We start from the raw sequence: 15,934 nt of genomic DNA, 5'->3' as shown, positions 1-15,934 counted from the left end.
CTCTCAAGAATTGTCAATAAATTTTTAAAGTATACTAGTTGTTTGCAAAGAAGATTCTAGAGTTTTTCCTGCCATGGAGAAATCTGACAACATGGGCCAGCAGTTCGGCCTTGAACACAAGCAGCTGATGGGTCTGTGAGTCACCATTTGCCCCAGGGGACTTCCTAGTCACCGACATCAGGTGCCCAAGAGCTCTTGGTAAATGTCAGATGCTACTGTTTGTGGTGGGTGGTGTTGGTGTCACCTTAGGCGGTAGGAACAATCTAGCATCACTCTAAAAAAAGGAACGGTTGCTACTCTTCTGCGAATGAGGTCTGAAACAGGAAACGGGTCTGAAACGGGTCTGAAAGCCGAGGGTCTGGTGACACCGTTATTCCTAACCAAGGCCCAATTTACCAAAAACAGGGAAATCATACAGGTACTTAACTTCTGGGAAGATAAGCACTACAAAAACACAGATATAACAATCCTTTAAAAATTGATAAATAGAAGAGTCACATCACTTAAAATGCGTGGGGTACTATTATATGCATTAATTGGATAGACACCTAAGACCTATTATTAGGTGGAAAAAGCTGGCAGATTAATGTGTGCCTTTTCTATTAAAACAAAACACTACCATAAATAATGACACACACAGTGATGTTATATAGACAACACAGGGGCACATAAGTGCGTGTCTGTCCAGAAACAGGTTGGTACCATACTGATAATAAGGTTACCCTGGACAGGATGGAAAGTGAAAGGAGTGTGGGTCACGGTCAGAAGGAACTTACCCTGTAATATTTCAACTTTTTTAGAGGAACGTTTCATTTATAAGTTTTAAAACTTAAAATTAATTTTAAAAGAAAAATGTTAATAATTGTTAGAGCAGGCTAACAGTATACATGATTCTTCGTAAGGCACAGGACATTAACCTCCTGATCACGTTCGTTAAGTGGATGTGGTTCCTTGGCTTTCTAGAATATCATGTCTGAAACAGACCACGTAAAAGATGCCCACGCAAGGCAGAGTTACAAACACGAAAAGAAGTATTGTCATAGGTAAGCCCAATAACATTGGAATCCACATTTGCCCAACAGGCCTATACTGGATTTAATCAATAGTGTTGTGGGTGGCTCAGTCAGGTAAGTGTCAGACTTCAGCTTAGGTCATGGTCTTGCAGTTGGTGAGTTCAAGCCCCACGTTGGGCTCTCTGCTGTCAGCAGTGAGCCTGCTTCAACGAGCCCCTCCCTTGCCTGTACTCTCTCTCTCTCTTTCAAAACTAAATAAGCATTAAAAAACAATAGCTGTTGGGATGATTACTGAGGATGATGAGGTTATGCACAATGCTTGGCTAGCTAAAATGTAACACGGAGATCTCTGGTGGGCTGCAGTTAAGCTTGGAGGGGGTGCGGGCACCTTGGAATGCCCAGGCCTGCATAGCCCCCCTGCCTGCAGAATGCCTGGGCGGCCCTGACAAGTGTTTCTGCAGTCCTTGGGGAACTCTGTTATCTCTACATTGTATTCTCAGTTTAGCAGAACAGTAGGACACGTAGGCCCTTGCTGCCCACCTCTGATTTTATTAGTCTCTTGTGCTTGTTCACCTTTAAGTCGTGTGCCCTTTGTTCCTGCACGCCTGGAATGTCATACGCCCTCTGTGCACAAGCCCACTAAGATTTATGATTAACCTGACACCACAATAAACGAGAATACGAGTGAGGCGAACGGGGTCTTTGTCTGCAAACTTTGACCCCCAGGCCTTCTCCTGTCTCTCCTAGCAAAGTGTGGAGTAATCTTTCCTCCGTGAGCACAGGGTTTGCCGTCCATTCCTGGCAAGTGGTGCCCCGTGTGAGCGCTTGAGACCGACCTGAAGGGACGCTCGAAAATGAAAGTCTGCGCAGTAAGTCGTCGGCTTCTCTTCCGAGAAGAGCCGAGTTCTGGAACTTTTCAGGCCTGGGTTTTGTTTTCCTTTTCTCTTTACTCTTGTGCGTTATTAAGACTTTCTACGTGGGGCAGCCTCATGCTCTGAACAAAGGCGATATATCAAGGTCCTAAAGCAGTGACTTGAAGCCAATGGGGCAGATAGAAATGAGAAACAATTACAGCATATGCTTCGGGTTGCCTTAGATATTAACCCATGACTTCCCAAAAACGGCACTCTGGATGTCGACGTCTGGCAACGTGTGGGTGCCAATCTGAAACGGAAGCATGAACAGGGTTATAAGTTCCCTCTTTCTGCCCTAACAACACGGGGGTCAGTGCGAGCAGCTTTGGCTCCTTCACACGTGGATGTTCTTCCTGATGCATCCCTTCCTCCGGGTAAGGGCCTCGTGGAGGCTGTTACTTTACCTGTCTGTCCTGAGAAAGAGGTGAAAAGGACTCCTCAAGCCATTGGGAATGTAGGTAGCTTCCCGCTGCCTCCACCCGAATGGGGGGACCCCCCTTCTGTTCCCATGCCCCCACCAAGATCTCCATGTTACATTTTAGCTAGCCAAGCATTGTGTATAATCTCGCCATCCTCCGTAATAACCCCAACAGATAGTGTTGAACTTCGATATTTCTAAGGTGCTTTATGGTTTTTAAACCATTTCATTTGAATCTCACAGCTGTATCTAGTTCAGTAGGGCCAGATTCATCGTCTCCATTTCACAGATTGGAAAACTGCGGTTCAGAAAAATGACTTGCCTAAGATCAAAGCCAGTAAAGGGGCAGGGCACCTACAGCTTCCAAGAGCTGAAAGCCTTCTGTAATTCATCCACTCGATAAATTCAACTCCAGTAGTTAATAGTAGCTGCCAGACCCGAGAGTTCATCTTTTTGCTGGCTGAGTTCACATTTTGGCAGGCCTCTCTACCGACTTTCTGCTTGAACCTAAGTGGGTTGATGCACATTCAAAAACCAGTTTTAGAACCTAGTGCATTCACCCAAGGGGATTTCCAGCTAGTGGGAAGTTTGCCATCCAGGGCAACACTCAGCCTCCGTCCTGCCACAGATGCAAGTGATAAATGGCCTGGTGCCAGGCTGGATACCACAGCCCCGTGCTGCCTGTCAGTAGCTGCTACTTTTGTCATGTTAGTTTTTCATGATGGGTCCACATCCAGTCTCCCCAGCTAAGTCACAGTCACAGGAACCTCCTTTTCCGCTTCCTATCCTTCGGTAGCCAGCCTGTCAACGAACACAGACTTGATAAACTCCCTCGGCCTTATAATGTTGCCACAACAGGACACACTTATGTGTAGCAACACATTTAAAAAATTAATCCACTGCCCATGAGAATCGACACTTCTGAAAATAAACTCTTGCTCTTCCTCCTCACCCCTGCAAACCTGCTCCCCCTACACTCTTCTCTATCTCAATCAATGGCAATTCAACCTTTGTAGCTGGTCGGCCCTCACCTAGAGTCACTTCTTTCTTTTTTCGCACCCTATTTGCAATCCTTTAGCAATTCTTGTTGGCTCTACCTTCAAATTCCGTTCACGGGGTGCCTGGGTGGCTCAGTCTGTTAAGTGTCTGGCTTCGGCTCAGGTCATGATCTCACTGTTCGTGAGTTCGAGTCCCACGTCGGGCTCTGTGCAGACAGCTCGGAGCCTGGAGCCTGCTTCGGATTCTGTGTCTCCCTCTTTCTCTGTCCTCCCTGCTCGCGCTCTGTCTCTCAAAAATAAATAAAAATTAAAACAACAACAATAACAGCAAACAACAAATTCTATCCAGAGTCCATACCACCTCTACTGCTCTCTCCATGGTACATCACCTGGATCATTAGAATGGCCTCCATTTGTATCTCCCTAAACAGCCCTTTGCAGCCAGTTTCTTCTCAAGACAGCAGCCAAAGGATGCTGTTAACCACCCAGGCAGACCGTATCACTCCCTCTACTCAAAACCGTCCAACTCGGAGCTTAGCTCGGCAAAACCCAGCATCCTTGCACAGTCCTATGTGGTCCCTGATTCCATCATTTCCTTTTACTCTTCCTACTGGCCCACACCTCTCCAGGGCCCCTAGAATTCTCTTTCTCATGCACCCTATGGTTTATTCTCTCTCCTCTGGGATTCTGCACATAGTCTCACTCTCCCTGAAATGCTCTTTCCTGTGATATCATAGCTGGCTTGCTCATCTTCAAGTCTTGGCTTAAATGTCACCATATCAGGAGGCTTTCTGTGACCACCCTATGTAAAACTACGGACAACATCCGTCTCCCCACTACACACACACACACACACACACACACACACACACACACACACCCCTTCCTGGCACTTCTTGTGCCTTCTTTTCCTCCACAGCCCACATTACCTACTAACACACTAAAGAACACACTTGTTTTGTTTGTCTAACTCTCTGCCTAGAATGTTTGCTCCAAGAGAATAGGGATTTTTGTTTCTTTTGTTCGCTGCTGTATCCCTAGCGCCTGGTACAAGTCTGGCACATAACAGATGCTTATAAAGTATTTGCTGAGTAAATCAGACTGGCAAAGATGAAAAATTAGATGGTAGCTTGACTGGTGGGGGCGTACGGGAATAGATGCTTTCACATGTTGCTGTCAGAGCACAAATTGGAATTGCCTCCTTGGAGAGCAATCATGAGATCCATCAAAATTTAAAGAGGCATCTTACCTATGACCCAGCGTTTAGCTGCCAAGCATTTACTCAATAGATATATGTGTTGTTGTTGTTTTTAAGTTTATTTATTTGGAGCAGAGAGAGAGAGAGAGAGAGAGACCTCCTGGATCACAGGAACCATCCCTGAGATGGTAACCTAAGCCTAAATCAAGAGTCCTAGCTTAACAGACCGAGCCACCCAGTGCCCTGCAGCATTATTTTAGTGACAAAAAGTTGGAATGAACTTAAACGTCCCTGAATAGGGGGTCCGGTTGAATCATATACGGGCATCAGTATGACTCCACAATATATAACTGTTAAAGTGATAAAGGAAGAAACACACGGCTTGATGTGGAACAGTCTACATGATGTACTGAGTGGAACAAGCCAGGGCAGAAATATGTGGAGTATGTCACCCTTTGGGTGAAAAAAGGAGGGGGGGTGTAAGTACATATACTTGCAAGTTCCTACAAGCATAAAAAAGAGTACAAATAGCGCTGGAAAATTGCAGGGAACTAATGATAGAGGTTGCTCACACACTCCCCCCCCCCTTTTTTAAGGGAGTTATTTAAGGACCAGTGACCCTGAAAACGACTTAAAAAATCATCGCGATATAGTACTCTTAAAAAACCTACTTCTGGAAGCGCCTGGCTGGCTCGGGTGGGGGACCGTGGGGCTCTTGCTCTCGGGGGTTTGAGCCCCACGTTGGGTGTGGAGATGACTTAAAAATAAAAGATCTTAAAAAAAAAAAAAACCCAGAAACCCACTTCTGTAATGTGTCAATGCGTGCTCTTCTGGTAGCTTTTACTCTGTGTGGAGCTGACGCGGTAAAAATCCGCCCTAAGCACTGCTCTGAAGGCACGGGAGTAGGAAGGAGGACCTTTTATTTCCTCCGGGAGTGAAGCCAATAAAAAGTATGAATAGATTCAGGCCAACCTCGTGCTCGGCGACTGGGGGCCTGCCCCGCCTTCCCCCCAGCCGGGGCTGCCCGTCGGTGCTGCCCTCCGCCTAGAGTCCCTGCTTCCTCCTTAGAGGGCAGCAGCAGAGCGTGTCGGGGACGCATGCGTCCCAATTTGCGCCCGGGGAATTAAAAGAAAAGAGGGGGGAAAAAGCCCCAGCGCAACACGCGCCCCAAACAAAACCCAAGTGCAGGAAAGCGCGCGGCCGCGCAGACCTGGGCCGTGCAGGCGTCTCGGCCTCGCCCGCGTCCCCGGCCGCGGCGTGATGCGCACGGACTGGCCCGCGACGCCCGGCCCCGCGACTGTCCCCGCACCTGGACGCCGGCCGGGTGGCCGCGCCCCAGCCGCGCTCGCTCGCCGCCGCCGCCGCCGCCGCGGCGGTCTCCCAGTGTGCCGGCGCCGTGGGGCACCTCGCTCCCCATGGGGCCGCGGGACTGGCTGAGGACCGTGTGCTGCTGCTGCCCGTGCAGGTGCCTGGAGGGGCCCGCCGTGCCCGAGAAGGAGCCCCTGGTCAGGTGGGTGCGCGGCCGGCCGCGCGGAGCCTGGTGCCTGCGCGCTGGTCCGAGCTGGGGAGGCGGGCTGGGCTTCGCGGTGCCCCCTGAGGCGCCCCTTGGTCCCTTCCTGGAGACCCTGCCCCCTGGGTGAGACTTCTGCCCGCCGCCACAGATCCCCGGAGACGCCGGAGACTCGGGTGGATGCGTGTGGAAATCCGCGCCAAGGGAGGGACCGGAGAGAAGTTTGCAAAGGGGCTCGATTTGGGTCCTTTGCTGTGACCGACTGCGTACGGATAGGCGTATTTCAGTGAAACGGACGCCTGTGAGTTTCTGTTTCACCCAGGGGGAAAAAAACAAGTTGGATACTTTGCATTCGAGTTTATTACCAAAGACAGACAATTTAAGTGACTGAGCACAGGGGATATTTTTCACATTTAAAAAAATGCCTACTTTCTGAAGGGGCATCCTGTTCACTGGGATGTGGTCTCCATTACAGGTGAAGTTAGGAAGCGTGAGGAAATTGGATGCACATTTGGCGTGGCTTTGTTGAAGGGCCGTAGGACACAGTTTTGTTCGGGGCTGTCATTTTAAGCAATTATTTTGTACCTCCGCTTTGATGAAACGAAGGTTCCACAAGGGCATGCCTTGGAGGTAGACAGGATAGAAACGAAAGATTTAACATGGAATTAGGGAACAGTACGTGAAGTGAAAGTCAAGGGTTTGGTAAGCAAATATTGAAGCCAGTGTTTTTTTATGCAATGTGCAGTTGACAAGATAAAGCTTTCGTTACTTTTCCAAAGCATGATTTACCTTTTCTTACTCTGTCAGGTCCAAACACTTCCCTTGACTTTTGAGGTCTTATGTATCCCCTTACTGCCTGCCCACTCTTATTTTCCAGCATATTAAATACTGCGGACTCCTTGATTTAACTAGACAGGCATCCTGGCCGCTCTAGGAACAATCCAGCCTTCTTATTCCCCTCACCATTGCCTCAAGGAGTGACCTTGATCTTTCCTGCCCCTCCTAAATGCTGGTTCTCAACACCCTCCCCCACCCCTGCCCCCAAGCAGTCTTCTTGGATTGCTTTCTGCTTATTCATCTCTCACTCCTATGATTTAGGGTTTGGGATTTACCATCTGCCCCTCACTGCTTAGTGAGCGCACATGTATGTAAACATACGGGTCACGTTCTTTTATATATAAACAATTCTACACACAATACACAATGTTTTTGTGTGCCCTTGCTGATGGTTTCCCACTTAGATTGTTGGGTCAACATGGGCACGGAGACATCTGGTGAAGTTCCCTTGGTCCCAAATGAAGTGGGTAACAACCTAGAATTTCATGCTTGGCTTGTACATCCAACTTGTCAATATTCACTGTCACTAGAAATACAGCACTCCTTCTCAGTGCCTTGGGTCTTTCCAGTCTTCCATCCAGGATTGCTATTGGAGTTAAAAATCTTGACCTGCCCTGGTTTACTGTAAGTCGGTACATTTTGCAAGTGATTTTTAGGAGGATGGAGCCAATAGGGGACAGAACAGTATGGATAGTCCTCACGAGTCAGATTGTTTGGGGTGAAAATTCCAACTGGGTGACTGGGCACAAATTATGGAACTTATTTGTGCCTTAATTTCCTCATCTATAAAATGGGGATGAGAACAATGTGTACCTCAAAGGGTTTCTATGAGAAATGAAATGAGCTAATCCCTGTAAGTGTTTAGTAGAATGTCTGACACATAGTAAACACTCAATAAATTCTAGTTGTTGTTAATTATCATTGTTATTCTTCTGAGCCTGTGAATATGGGTGGACTGGTCTTTTGTGGTTCAGTGTCAATTCTGGCATCATTTCAGGGTAGCAAGGTTTGGGAAGAGCCACTTAGTGATTGATGTGTGGGGCAGTGATAGGTGTGTGTGTGGGTACCTGTATGTTTTTTCCTACTCACGTCATCAGCAGGTCTGGTTTGAAACCCTTTTTGTTTGTTTATTTATTCTTAAAGTGAGAAGTTCAGTGTTTTTTTTTTTTTCTTTGTATATTCACAAAGTTGTGCAATCATCACCACTCTCTAATAGAGAACATTTTCATCACTACTGAAAGAAACACCACACCCATTAAGCAGTCACTCGCCACTCTCCCTTCCTTGCCCGGCCCCTTCTCCTGCAGCGACTAATCTGCTTTCTGTCTTCATACATTTGCTATTCTGGAAATTTGGTAAAAATGGGATCATACATATGTGGCCTTGGCGTCTGGCTTCTTTCACTCAGCATCGTGTTTTGGGGGTTCATCCATGATGTAAGATTTACATATCTCTTATCCATTCATCAACCGATGGGCATTTGGGTTGTTTCTGCTTTTGGGCTGTGACCGTTTGTGTACAAGTTTTTGAGCAGATGTGTGTTTTCAGTGATCATGGGTATATGCTTAGGAGTGGAATGGCTGGGTTGTATAATAATTCTACATTTAACTTTTTGACAGACTGCCAGATTGTTTTCCAGAGTGACTGGTTTGAAATCTTGATGTGGTGAAATCATGTGGCCAGATGGCCTTAATTTTAATTTTATGGAGAACTTCATTCTTTACATCATCTTTTTTCTTTTTTTCCTTTCATTTATAAAGAAAGGTTTTGTATAGATGCCCTCCTCTCAGCTAAGTCCTTGATGGTAAAGTAATGGTTTTCAAGTTTTGTTTCATGCCCTTAGGTAACGGTGCCTGGAAGAGGTGTGGTTGGGGAAATGACACTTGTCTTTTGTCTGCATGGTCACCTGCAATCCTGTTCCAGAATGCACTAGGGATTCTTGTTCTTTCCCGAAAACCGGCTCTTAGTCTCTCCTCCTTTGCCAGTCTGATCATGCCTTTTATGTTTCGACCTCATTCTTTTTGCCTTTTCTGGAACCGTGTACCTGAAGGGAAAAGCCTGTCCCTTGTCTGGTTTGCAATCTGTATTTCTCTCTGTTCCACTGGTTCTTTCTTTCCCCTTGTTCTAGAAATATGCTGAGGCCTCCCCTGACTGAAAATTCATCCTGATATGGCCAAGCCCTTTAATTGCCATCCTTTGCTTTCCTTTGTGGCTGGCACAAATGTCTTGAAAGAGTTGTTCACTGTGCCCCCCTCCCTGTCTTCTTTAGCACCCATCCACTGTGAAGTCTGGTTTCTGCCCCCTGCCTGACTACATGAACACTGCTCTCTTGAAGGTTACAAGACAAAGAAGTGTGATGTTGTATTCTCAGTGTGCAGGACACAGTTCTGTGCTGACCATCCGTGCCTTCTTTCATGCTTCCTCTTTCCCCGGATTCTCTGATTTTGCTTTCTCTAGTTTCTGCTTGTGACAGGTGCAGTCACACTGCTTTCCCTCCTGGTGTCTTTGCCCATGTCACATTTGTTAGCTAAACATCTTTTTGTTTTTGTCTTTTTATAAATTTTTTTTAACGTTTATTTATTTTGGAGAGACAGAGACAAAGCATGGTCGGGGGACAAGCAGAGAGAGAGAGAGAGGGAGACACAGAATCTGAAGCAGGCGCCAAGCTCTGAACTGTCAGCACAGAGCCCAGAGCAGGGCTTGAAATCATGAACTGTGAGATCACGACCTGAGCCAAAGTCGGACGCTTAACCGACCGAGCCGCCCAGGGGCCTCACTTTTTGTTTTTCTGTCCTACTTCTCAAGAGTCTACTCTTCTTAAGGCCCATGTCAGTTGCCAGCTTTGTGATGAAGCCTTGGAAAGTTTCCCCAGGTTGTGATGGTTTCTCTTTACTTCCTTTTCATCCCTCGGTCACTCACCTGTGCTTATTACAGTTCGAAGGTGGGTGCTGCCACCCCAGCCAGATTGCCCAACTCCGTAGCCGCCCGGGGCTGCTTCACCAGCGAATAGGTGAGCAGTCATCTCTAATGCCAGGAAGATTGAGAGTAGGTCTGGAGAAAGGACACGTGGCCTGACCTCGACACCAGGCTCCAGGCCCAAAGAAAAGCAGAGGTTTTGTTCAGTTTCACGGTTTTCTGCCCTTGACTCCGATTTTAGGACGGAATCCTAGAAGACTCCTGTTTTCAATCACCGTGGAAGGTCGGAGGTTCTGCGTGCCATTCTTCCCTGCACTAATTCCTTTCCCTAATGTAAATAGTGATCAAAACCACAACGAACCAACGTGCATGGAGGACAAATGGGTTTTTTTGGGATGGCGAGCCCATTGATCACTTGTCTGTAAAACAGTGAATGACTTTTTGGCTCGAGGTTTCATGTTACTAATTAAAAGGAACATATGGGATGCGTATCGTTAGTTTCCTAGGACTGGCGCAACAAACTACCATGAATTTGGTAGCCTAAACCAACAGAAATGTATTCGTTCACAGTTCTGGAAGCCAGAAAGACTCTAGGGAGAATTGCTTCTTGCAGGGTTCAGCTTTTGGTGGCTCCTGGTGTCATTGGCTCCTGGCGGCTCAGTTGCAGACTTTGCCTCTGTCTTCTTCCCTGTGCTCTCTCCTCTGTCTCAAATGCCTATCTCTTTGCTCTTGCCAGGGCACCAGTCATTGGATGTAGGGTCCGTTGTAAATCCAGGTTAATCACATCTCAAGATCCTTAACTTAATCACACCTGCAAAGCCCCTATTTCCAAATAAGGTCACGTTCACAGGAACCGGGGGTTGGGACTTGGACGTATCCTTTTAGGGGATGCTATTCAACCCACTACGGGGTACTTTTGGGAAAATGTTTGAGCTCAGTGAGCTTAATGCGTTGGTTTTTATTTCACTTTTATAGCATGGCTTTCTTCCATCGGCGATGAAAGCATACTCTTGCTATATAAAAATCCCCCATGAGCGTGAGTTGTGACCCTTGAAATGATATGATTCTAGAGGCGCAGCTGCAGTCGGCACAGCCTTTAAGCAGAGCGAGGTCCAGGCCCTCTGGCACCAGAGTTTACTGCCACATGACATCCAATACAGACGGGCATGGGGGGCCTGGAAGAGCCTGCCACGGAATGACACTAAAGCATATCTCACGAGGGTCACTGAAGTTTTGCAGAGAAGTGCAATTCTTACTCTCTAACTGTTACTTACTCTAAGCTCTAATTTCTGTTGGCTGTCGATAACCGATAAGCACCATGACTGTCCACTTGTTGAAAAGCTAAGGAAGAAAGAGGGAGAATTACAACCACGGCTGAGTTTTCATTTGTGGCTCTCCCTTCAGCCACCTACGTGAACCACATAATGAGCTTCCACATCTCTTTAGCTCCCTGCTCTCCTCCATGCCCGTCCACAGCCTCCGTGCCGGATGGCAGAATGTACGGACGTATCTCTCAGAATTTACAGCCGTCGGGGTTTCCTTTTTCTGCAGTGCCTGGAGTCCCCAGTAGAGAAAAATAAAATAAAACCTCAGTTTGCTCTTTGATGGTTGTTTCATGTGGTTCTGAGAAGGCCTGGAACAGGGCGTGTGAGTGTGGGCAACAGAATGGAACTTCCCGGACCATCGAGGAACGTTCAGTCTGCGGCTCCTGCTTGGGTATGCAGATGGGGGTGAGGACTGAGGTGGGGACGGGGAGCCTTCCCCGCTCAGCTCAGCTCTCCTGACCTTTCATAGGTCGTGCTTAGCGTTCCCCGTGTACTGGGCGCTGTCTGTATGCCTGTTACTTAAATCTTTGCCGTAACCCTGTGAGGTACACCCGATTCTCGTTATTCTTTGTGGCTATGTGCTGTGGCCCCCGCAGATGGTGACTGAAAGTACTCATTGCTCCGAGGGGAAAATCCAGGGTTGTTGTCCTGCGAGTCGACTTGTCAGCTGGTCCACACGTATCTTGTTTTCTGTGTGCTTCTGCGTAAAGACACCTTAGTTTTAGTATATTGTTGATTCATTGACATTGCACTCAGGGCCAGCGGCACTGTGACTGATGCCTGAGTGAGGCTCGTCGAACACACATATTTTAGTTCTGCCGCACCATGCTGGGGGGCCATTCTCAACAGCAGAATCACCAATAAATAGCACAAAAATGCAAATGACGCGGCATTAAATACACCACGAAAAGTCCACTCGTGTACAGGATAACAGCTGAAACAAAGAGGCAGAGCATTGCCTTGTTGGACCTCAGCTGGGGACGTGCCCCTCCCTCGGGGGCTGCCAAAGCACCACCAGCATCGGTGATTTGATTTCGGAGGACAGATAAATTTCAGTACGTGGGAAAAGGTACAGATATGGTAATGAGGAGCCTCAACTGTCACTGGGTCTATAATCCCCACCTGACAGTTGAAGAAACTGAGGCACAAGAGCTTCTGTAGCTAGCTCAGAGGCATAGCTGGCTGAGCTGGGAATCAACTCCTATTCTATTCTAGTGCCGTAGAAATAGCAGGGGCCACCTAGTATGCAGGGAGGGGTGTAGCTAGCAGCTTATGGGCTGTGTGCTAGAAACTGTGTTTGACGGATGAGACTTGCCCTGAATCCTTACAACCTGGGATCGAGAGCCACTGGACCCGATGTTCTGATTCAGGCTGGTGAAAGCAGGTGCCTGTGGGAAAGGAAAGTTGTGGGTTTAAGTTGTTTGGAAGGCAGTCACCACCAGCTCAAGAAGGACAATAATCCTTTCTTCACATGTGTGCAGTTTTTCCTTTTGCGGCGTGGGCTCCTGTGACCTCTGAGTTGAATAAATTGTCTTCTCCCCTCGGAAGGGCTTTAAAAAATGTTGGCTGAAGTGTTCGTGTCAGTGAGATCTCTCAGCCCGGGGCCCAGATGGCCTGACTCTTTTGCCATTATGTGTGGCAGGCTTCTCCGAGCTAACACAGCTCACCCATGACTTCCTGCAGAACTGGCAGGTACAAAGCCTGGAGCCCTGGGCCAGACGGTGATTCACAGGAAGTGCCTAGAGAGGCACAAAAGATTCCTGCTGCAGGAAGGGGCTGGAAGGATCTGTTGCAAAGCCTGTACATTTACCTTCTTAAAAGAGAAGAGGGGTGGAGGTCAAGGGCACAGTTCCCAGAACAGGGCCTCACGTCCAATGAGTAGGAGGTAAATGCTTTACCAAGAAGTCAGCCCCTCAAGGTTGGTCTGAGGATGACTTTTAAAGGTTTTCTTCCCAGGGCACCTCCAGTGTCCCTCTTCCCCATTCGTGAGTTGCATAAGTCAATCTCAGTGACATTGGAAGTTCCTGAGAAGATGAAATTTCTTTCCCTTAGGCATCGCATGATCTAGGTTTCCTGGAACTTTTCATTCTCTAGATCTCTTGAAGTGATCTTATCACTCCACCTTTGTTTAAAAAGTAAATTCTGCTTAAATGTTGGGTAAAATAGGTGTGGTTTTTTTTTTTTTTTTGTACTTAGTGATGGAAATCCTTTTTAGTCTGGTTAATAAACACTAGTTTTGTACCAACTGTATGCTGTGCACTCTGTTCTTCTGTGCTTTTTTTAGGGAATAATTTTGGTGAGACAGTGTGTATCTATCATTCCCTTGTACTGCCTGAAAGGTGGTAAGAGTTTACTGTATTGCCTCTTATTATTTTTTTCCTAGCTTTTAAAAACTCGGGTTTATATGTATAATATTAGAAATTAAAAACATATAAAAATTAAAAATATGTACAGTATAAACAACACCTATGAAGTGAATATTCTTGTAACCACCTTCCAGGGCAAGAGATAGCTGCCTTTCATCCTGTATCCCCCCACTCCTGATTGTATCTAGACCTTTGTGATAGTCATTTCCTGGCTTTTCTTTATAGCTTTCCCACATATGTGTGCACCTTAAAAGTGTATTTTCATTTTTGCCTGCTTTTAAACTTTACCTAAGTGAGACCAAACTGTGTGAGAGCCATCCAAGTTGCTATGTATAGCTTGGTTTGTGATTCTCATTGGTTTATAGGGCATCCGTTTTGTTCATCTGTTCTGTTGGCAAACTTTTGGGTGGTTTCCACATTAGGGCTATTACACAAGGTTTCGATTTTAGAGTCAGCACGTAAGGTAAAACTGTTCATCTTTCAGCCATACTGGCCTCAGATACACCAAGCATGCTGCTGCCTCAGGGCCTTTGAACTTCCTGCCCTGCCCACTTAGAATGTTCTTCCTCCACTTACCTGTATGCGTAACTCTCTCACTTTATTCAAGTCAGTGCTCGAAATCATTTTGTCATAAAGTGCTTCCCTCACAACCCTTTTAAAAATTTTTTTTCCAACGTTTTTTATTTATTTTTGGGACAGAGAGAGACAGAGCATGAACGGGGGAGGGGCAGAGAGAGAGGGAGACACAGAATCGGAAACAGGCTCCAGGCTCCGAGCCATCAGCCCAGAGCCCGACGCGGGGCTCGAACTCACGGACCGCGAGATCGTGACCTGGCTGAAGTCGGACGCTCAACCGACTGCGCCACCCAGGTGCCCCTCACAACCCTTTTTAAAACAGTGCCCCCCATGCCCTCTCTCTGTCCCTCATCCACCATGTGAATAAAGGGCTTCAGAGCACTGAGTGTCACCTGACATAACTGTCTGCTTCTTCCCACAAGACTGTGAGCCTACTTTTATAAGCTTAAATAGCTAAAAAATGTTAATTGGCCTGTGAGTCTGGACACAAGGATTCTAGACTCGTTTCTGCCATTCAGAGCCCTGTGAGCTCGGGAAACAACAATTCATCATTCGGCAAATATTTTCTGAGCATCTTCCACGAGCCGGGTGGTGTTCTAAGCGTTTGCAGTATATCACTGAGCAAAGTAGGTAGTGGTCCTGTCCCCGTGGGGCTTTTATTCTAGTGGGAGAGGAAGCAGCAAACGTAATAGGTAAATTGGAAGGTAAGTAAGTGCACAGGAAAAAGAAAAGGCAGAGCATGGGCAGGGGAGCATGCTTGCCATTTTAAGTAGATTATTCAGGGCAGGCTTCATTGAGGAGCTGGTGTCTATTTTATTTATTTACTTATTAAAAATTTACTCTTAATGTTTATTTATTTTTGAGAGAGAGAGAGAGACAGAGTGCAAGCAGGGGAGGGGCAGAGAGAGAGAGGGAGACACAGAATCCGAAGCAGGTTCCAGGCTCCGAGCTGTCAACGCAGAGCCCGATACAGGGCTCGAACTCACAAACCACAAGATCACGACCTGACGTTGGATGCTTAACCAACCGAGCCACCCAGGCGCCCCGGGGAGCTGATGTGTAAATAAAAATTTGAAGGGGAGAGAGCGAGGTGTGTGGATACCTGGGGGAAAGCATTCTAGGTAGAAGGATCAGCCAGTGTGACTGAGGGGTTCAGGGAACAGCGAAGAGGCCAGAGTGCCTGGGGTGTCATATGGGGCCTCACAGAACACTGGATGACTTTGCCTTATATTCTAGACCGAATGGGTTTTGAGGGAGGGGTGACGCGGTCTGATTTACATCGTAAAGGGATCGCTTTGGCTGTTGTATTAGGGATGGAATTGGTGGGAGGCAATGGTAGCAAGAGGTAGACCAGCGGAAAAAATAATTGGAGGGATTCTTATATAAGATGTACCGTCCCACCCTGGCTCACCAGATCCCAGACTCCGTGCTGTGGTGTGTTAGTGCCTATTCCTTTTATCCTTGGCTCGGGGTGGCAGGGGCAGAGGTGGACATTTTTTTTCACGTAGAGCCAATAGAACTTTCTGATGGACTGGAGGTAGGGGACGAGAGAGCCGAGGATGACATCAAAGATTTTGGCCTGAACGGTTGGAAGGATGCAGGTTCCATTATCCAAGCAGAGCCTGCTGGTGGGGAGGCCCGTGGGAGGACCAGGCTCTTGGCTTTGGCCACGGTGTGCTCGAGCCCTCTATCACACACCCACAGAAATGGGGAAGAGGCAGGAGGCGTAGGAGCCTGCGGACACAGGTATAGACTTAGGAACCTTCCTCATGCAGGTGGTATTTGAACCCCTGAGACTGGGTGAGGTGACCAGGATGAGTGCGAGCAGAGGAGGGACCAAGGACTGGGTCTCGTTCTCCCGAG

The 15,934-nt window shown here is 47.4% G+C and overlaps 1 protein-coding gene across 2 annotated transcripts in view; it reads left to right on the top strand.

Annotated features, from left to right (window-relative positions):
- Nucleotides 1-1,699: 1,699 nt before the first annotated feature.
- Nucleotides 1,700-15,934, top strand: part of MREG (melanoregulin) — a 62,847-nt gene continuing 48,612 nt past the window's right edge. The window contains exon 1 of one of the 2 annotated variants that reach the window (XM_086719574.1): nt 1,700-1,882. Coding sequence is in view for 1 of the 2 variants with exons in the window: in XM_025912500.2 (XP_025768285.1) it covers nt 5,957-6,051 (95 nt within the window). In the remaining variant the exon portion in view is untranslated. Of the gene's footprint in view, nt 1,883-5,567; nt 6,052-15,934 lie in introns of those variants that run through there. The other variant, XM_025912500.2, reaches the window with a different exon arrangement.

This window comes from Puma concolor, chromosome C1 (genome assembly GCF_028749965.1).
Source record: "Puma concolor isolate L17-30 chromosome C1, mPumCon1.1.hap2, whole genome shotgun sequence".
Classification (NCBI taxonomy): Eukaryota; Metazoa; Chordata; class Mammalia; order Carnivora; family Felidae; genus Puma; species Puma concolor.
The sequence above is the reverse complement of the archived record's forward strand: the minus strand, read 5'-3'. Positions and strand labels throughout refer to the sequence as shown.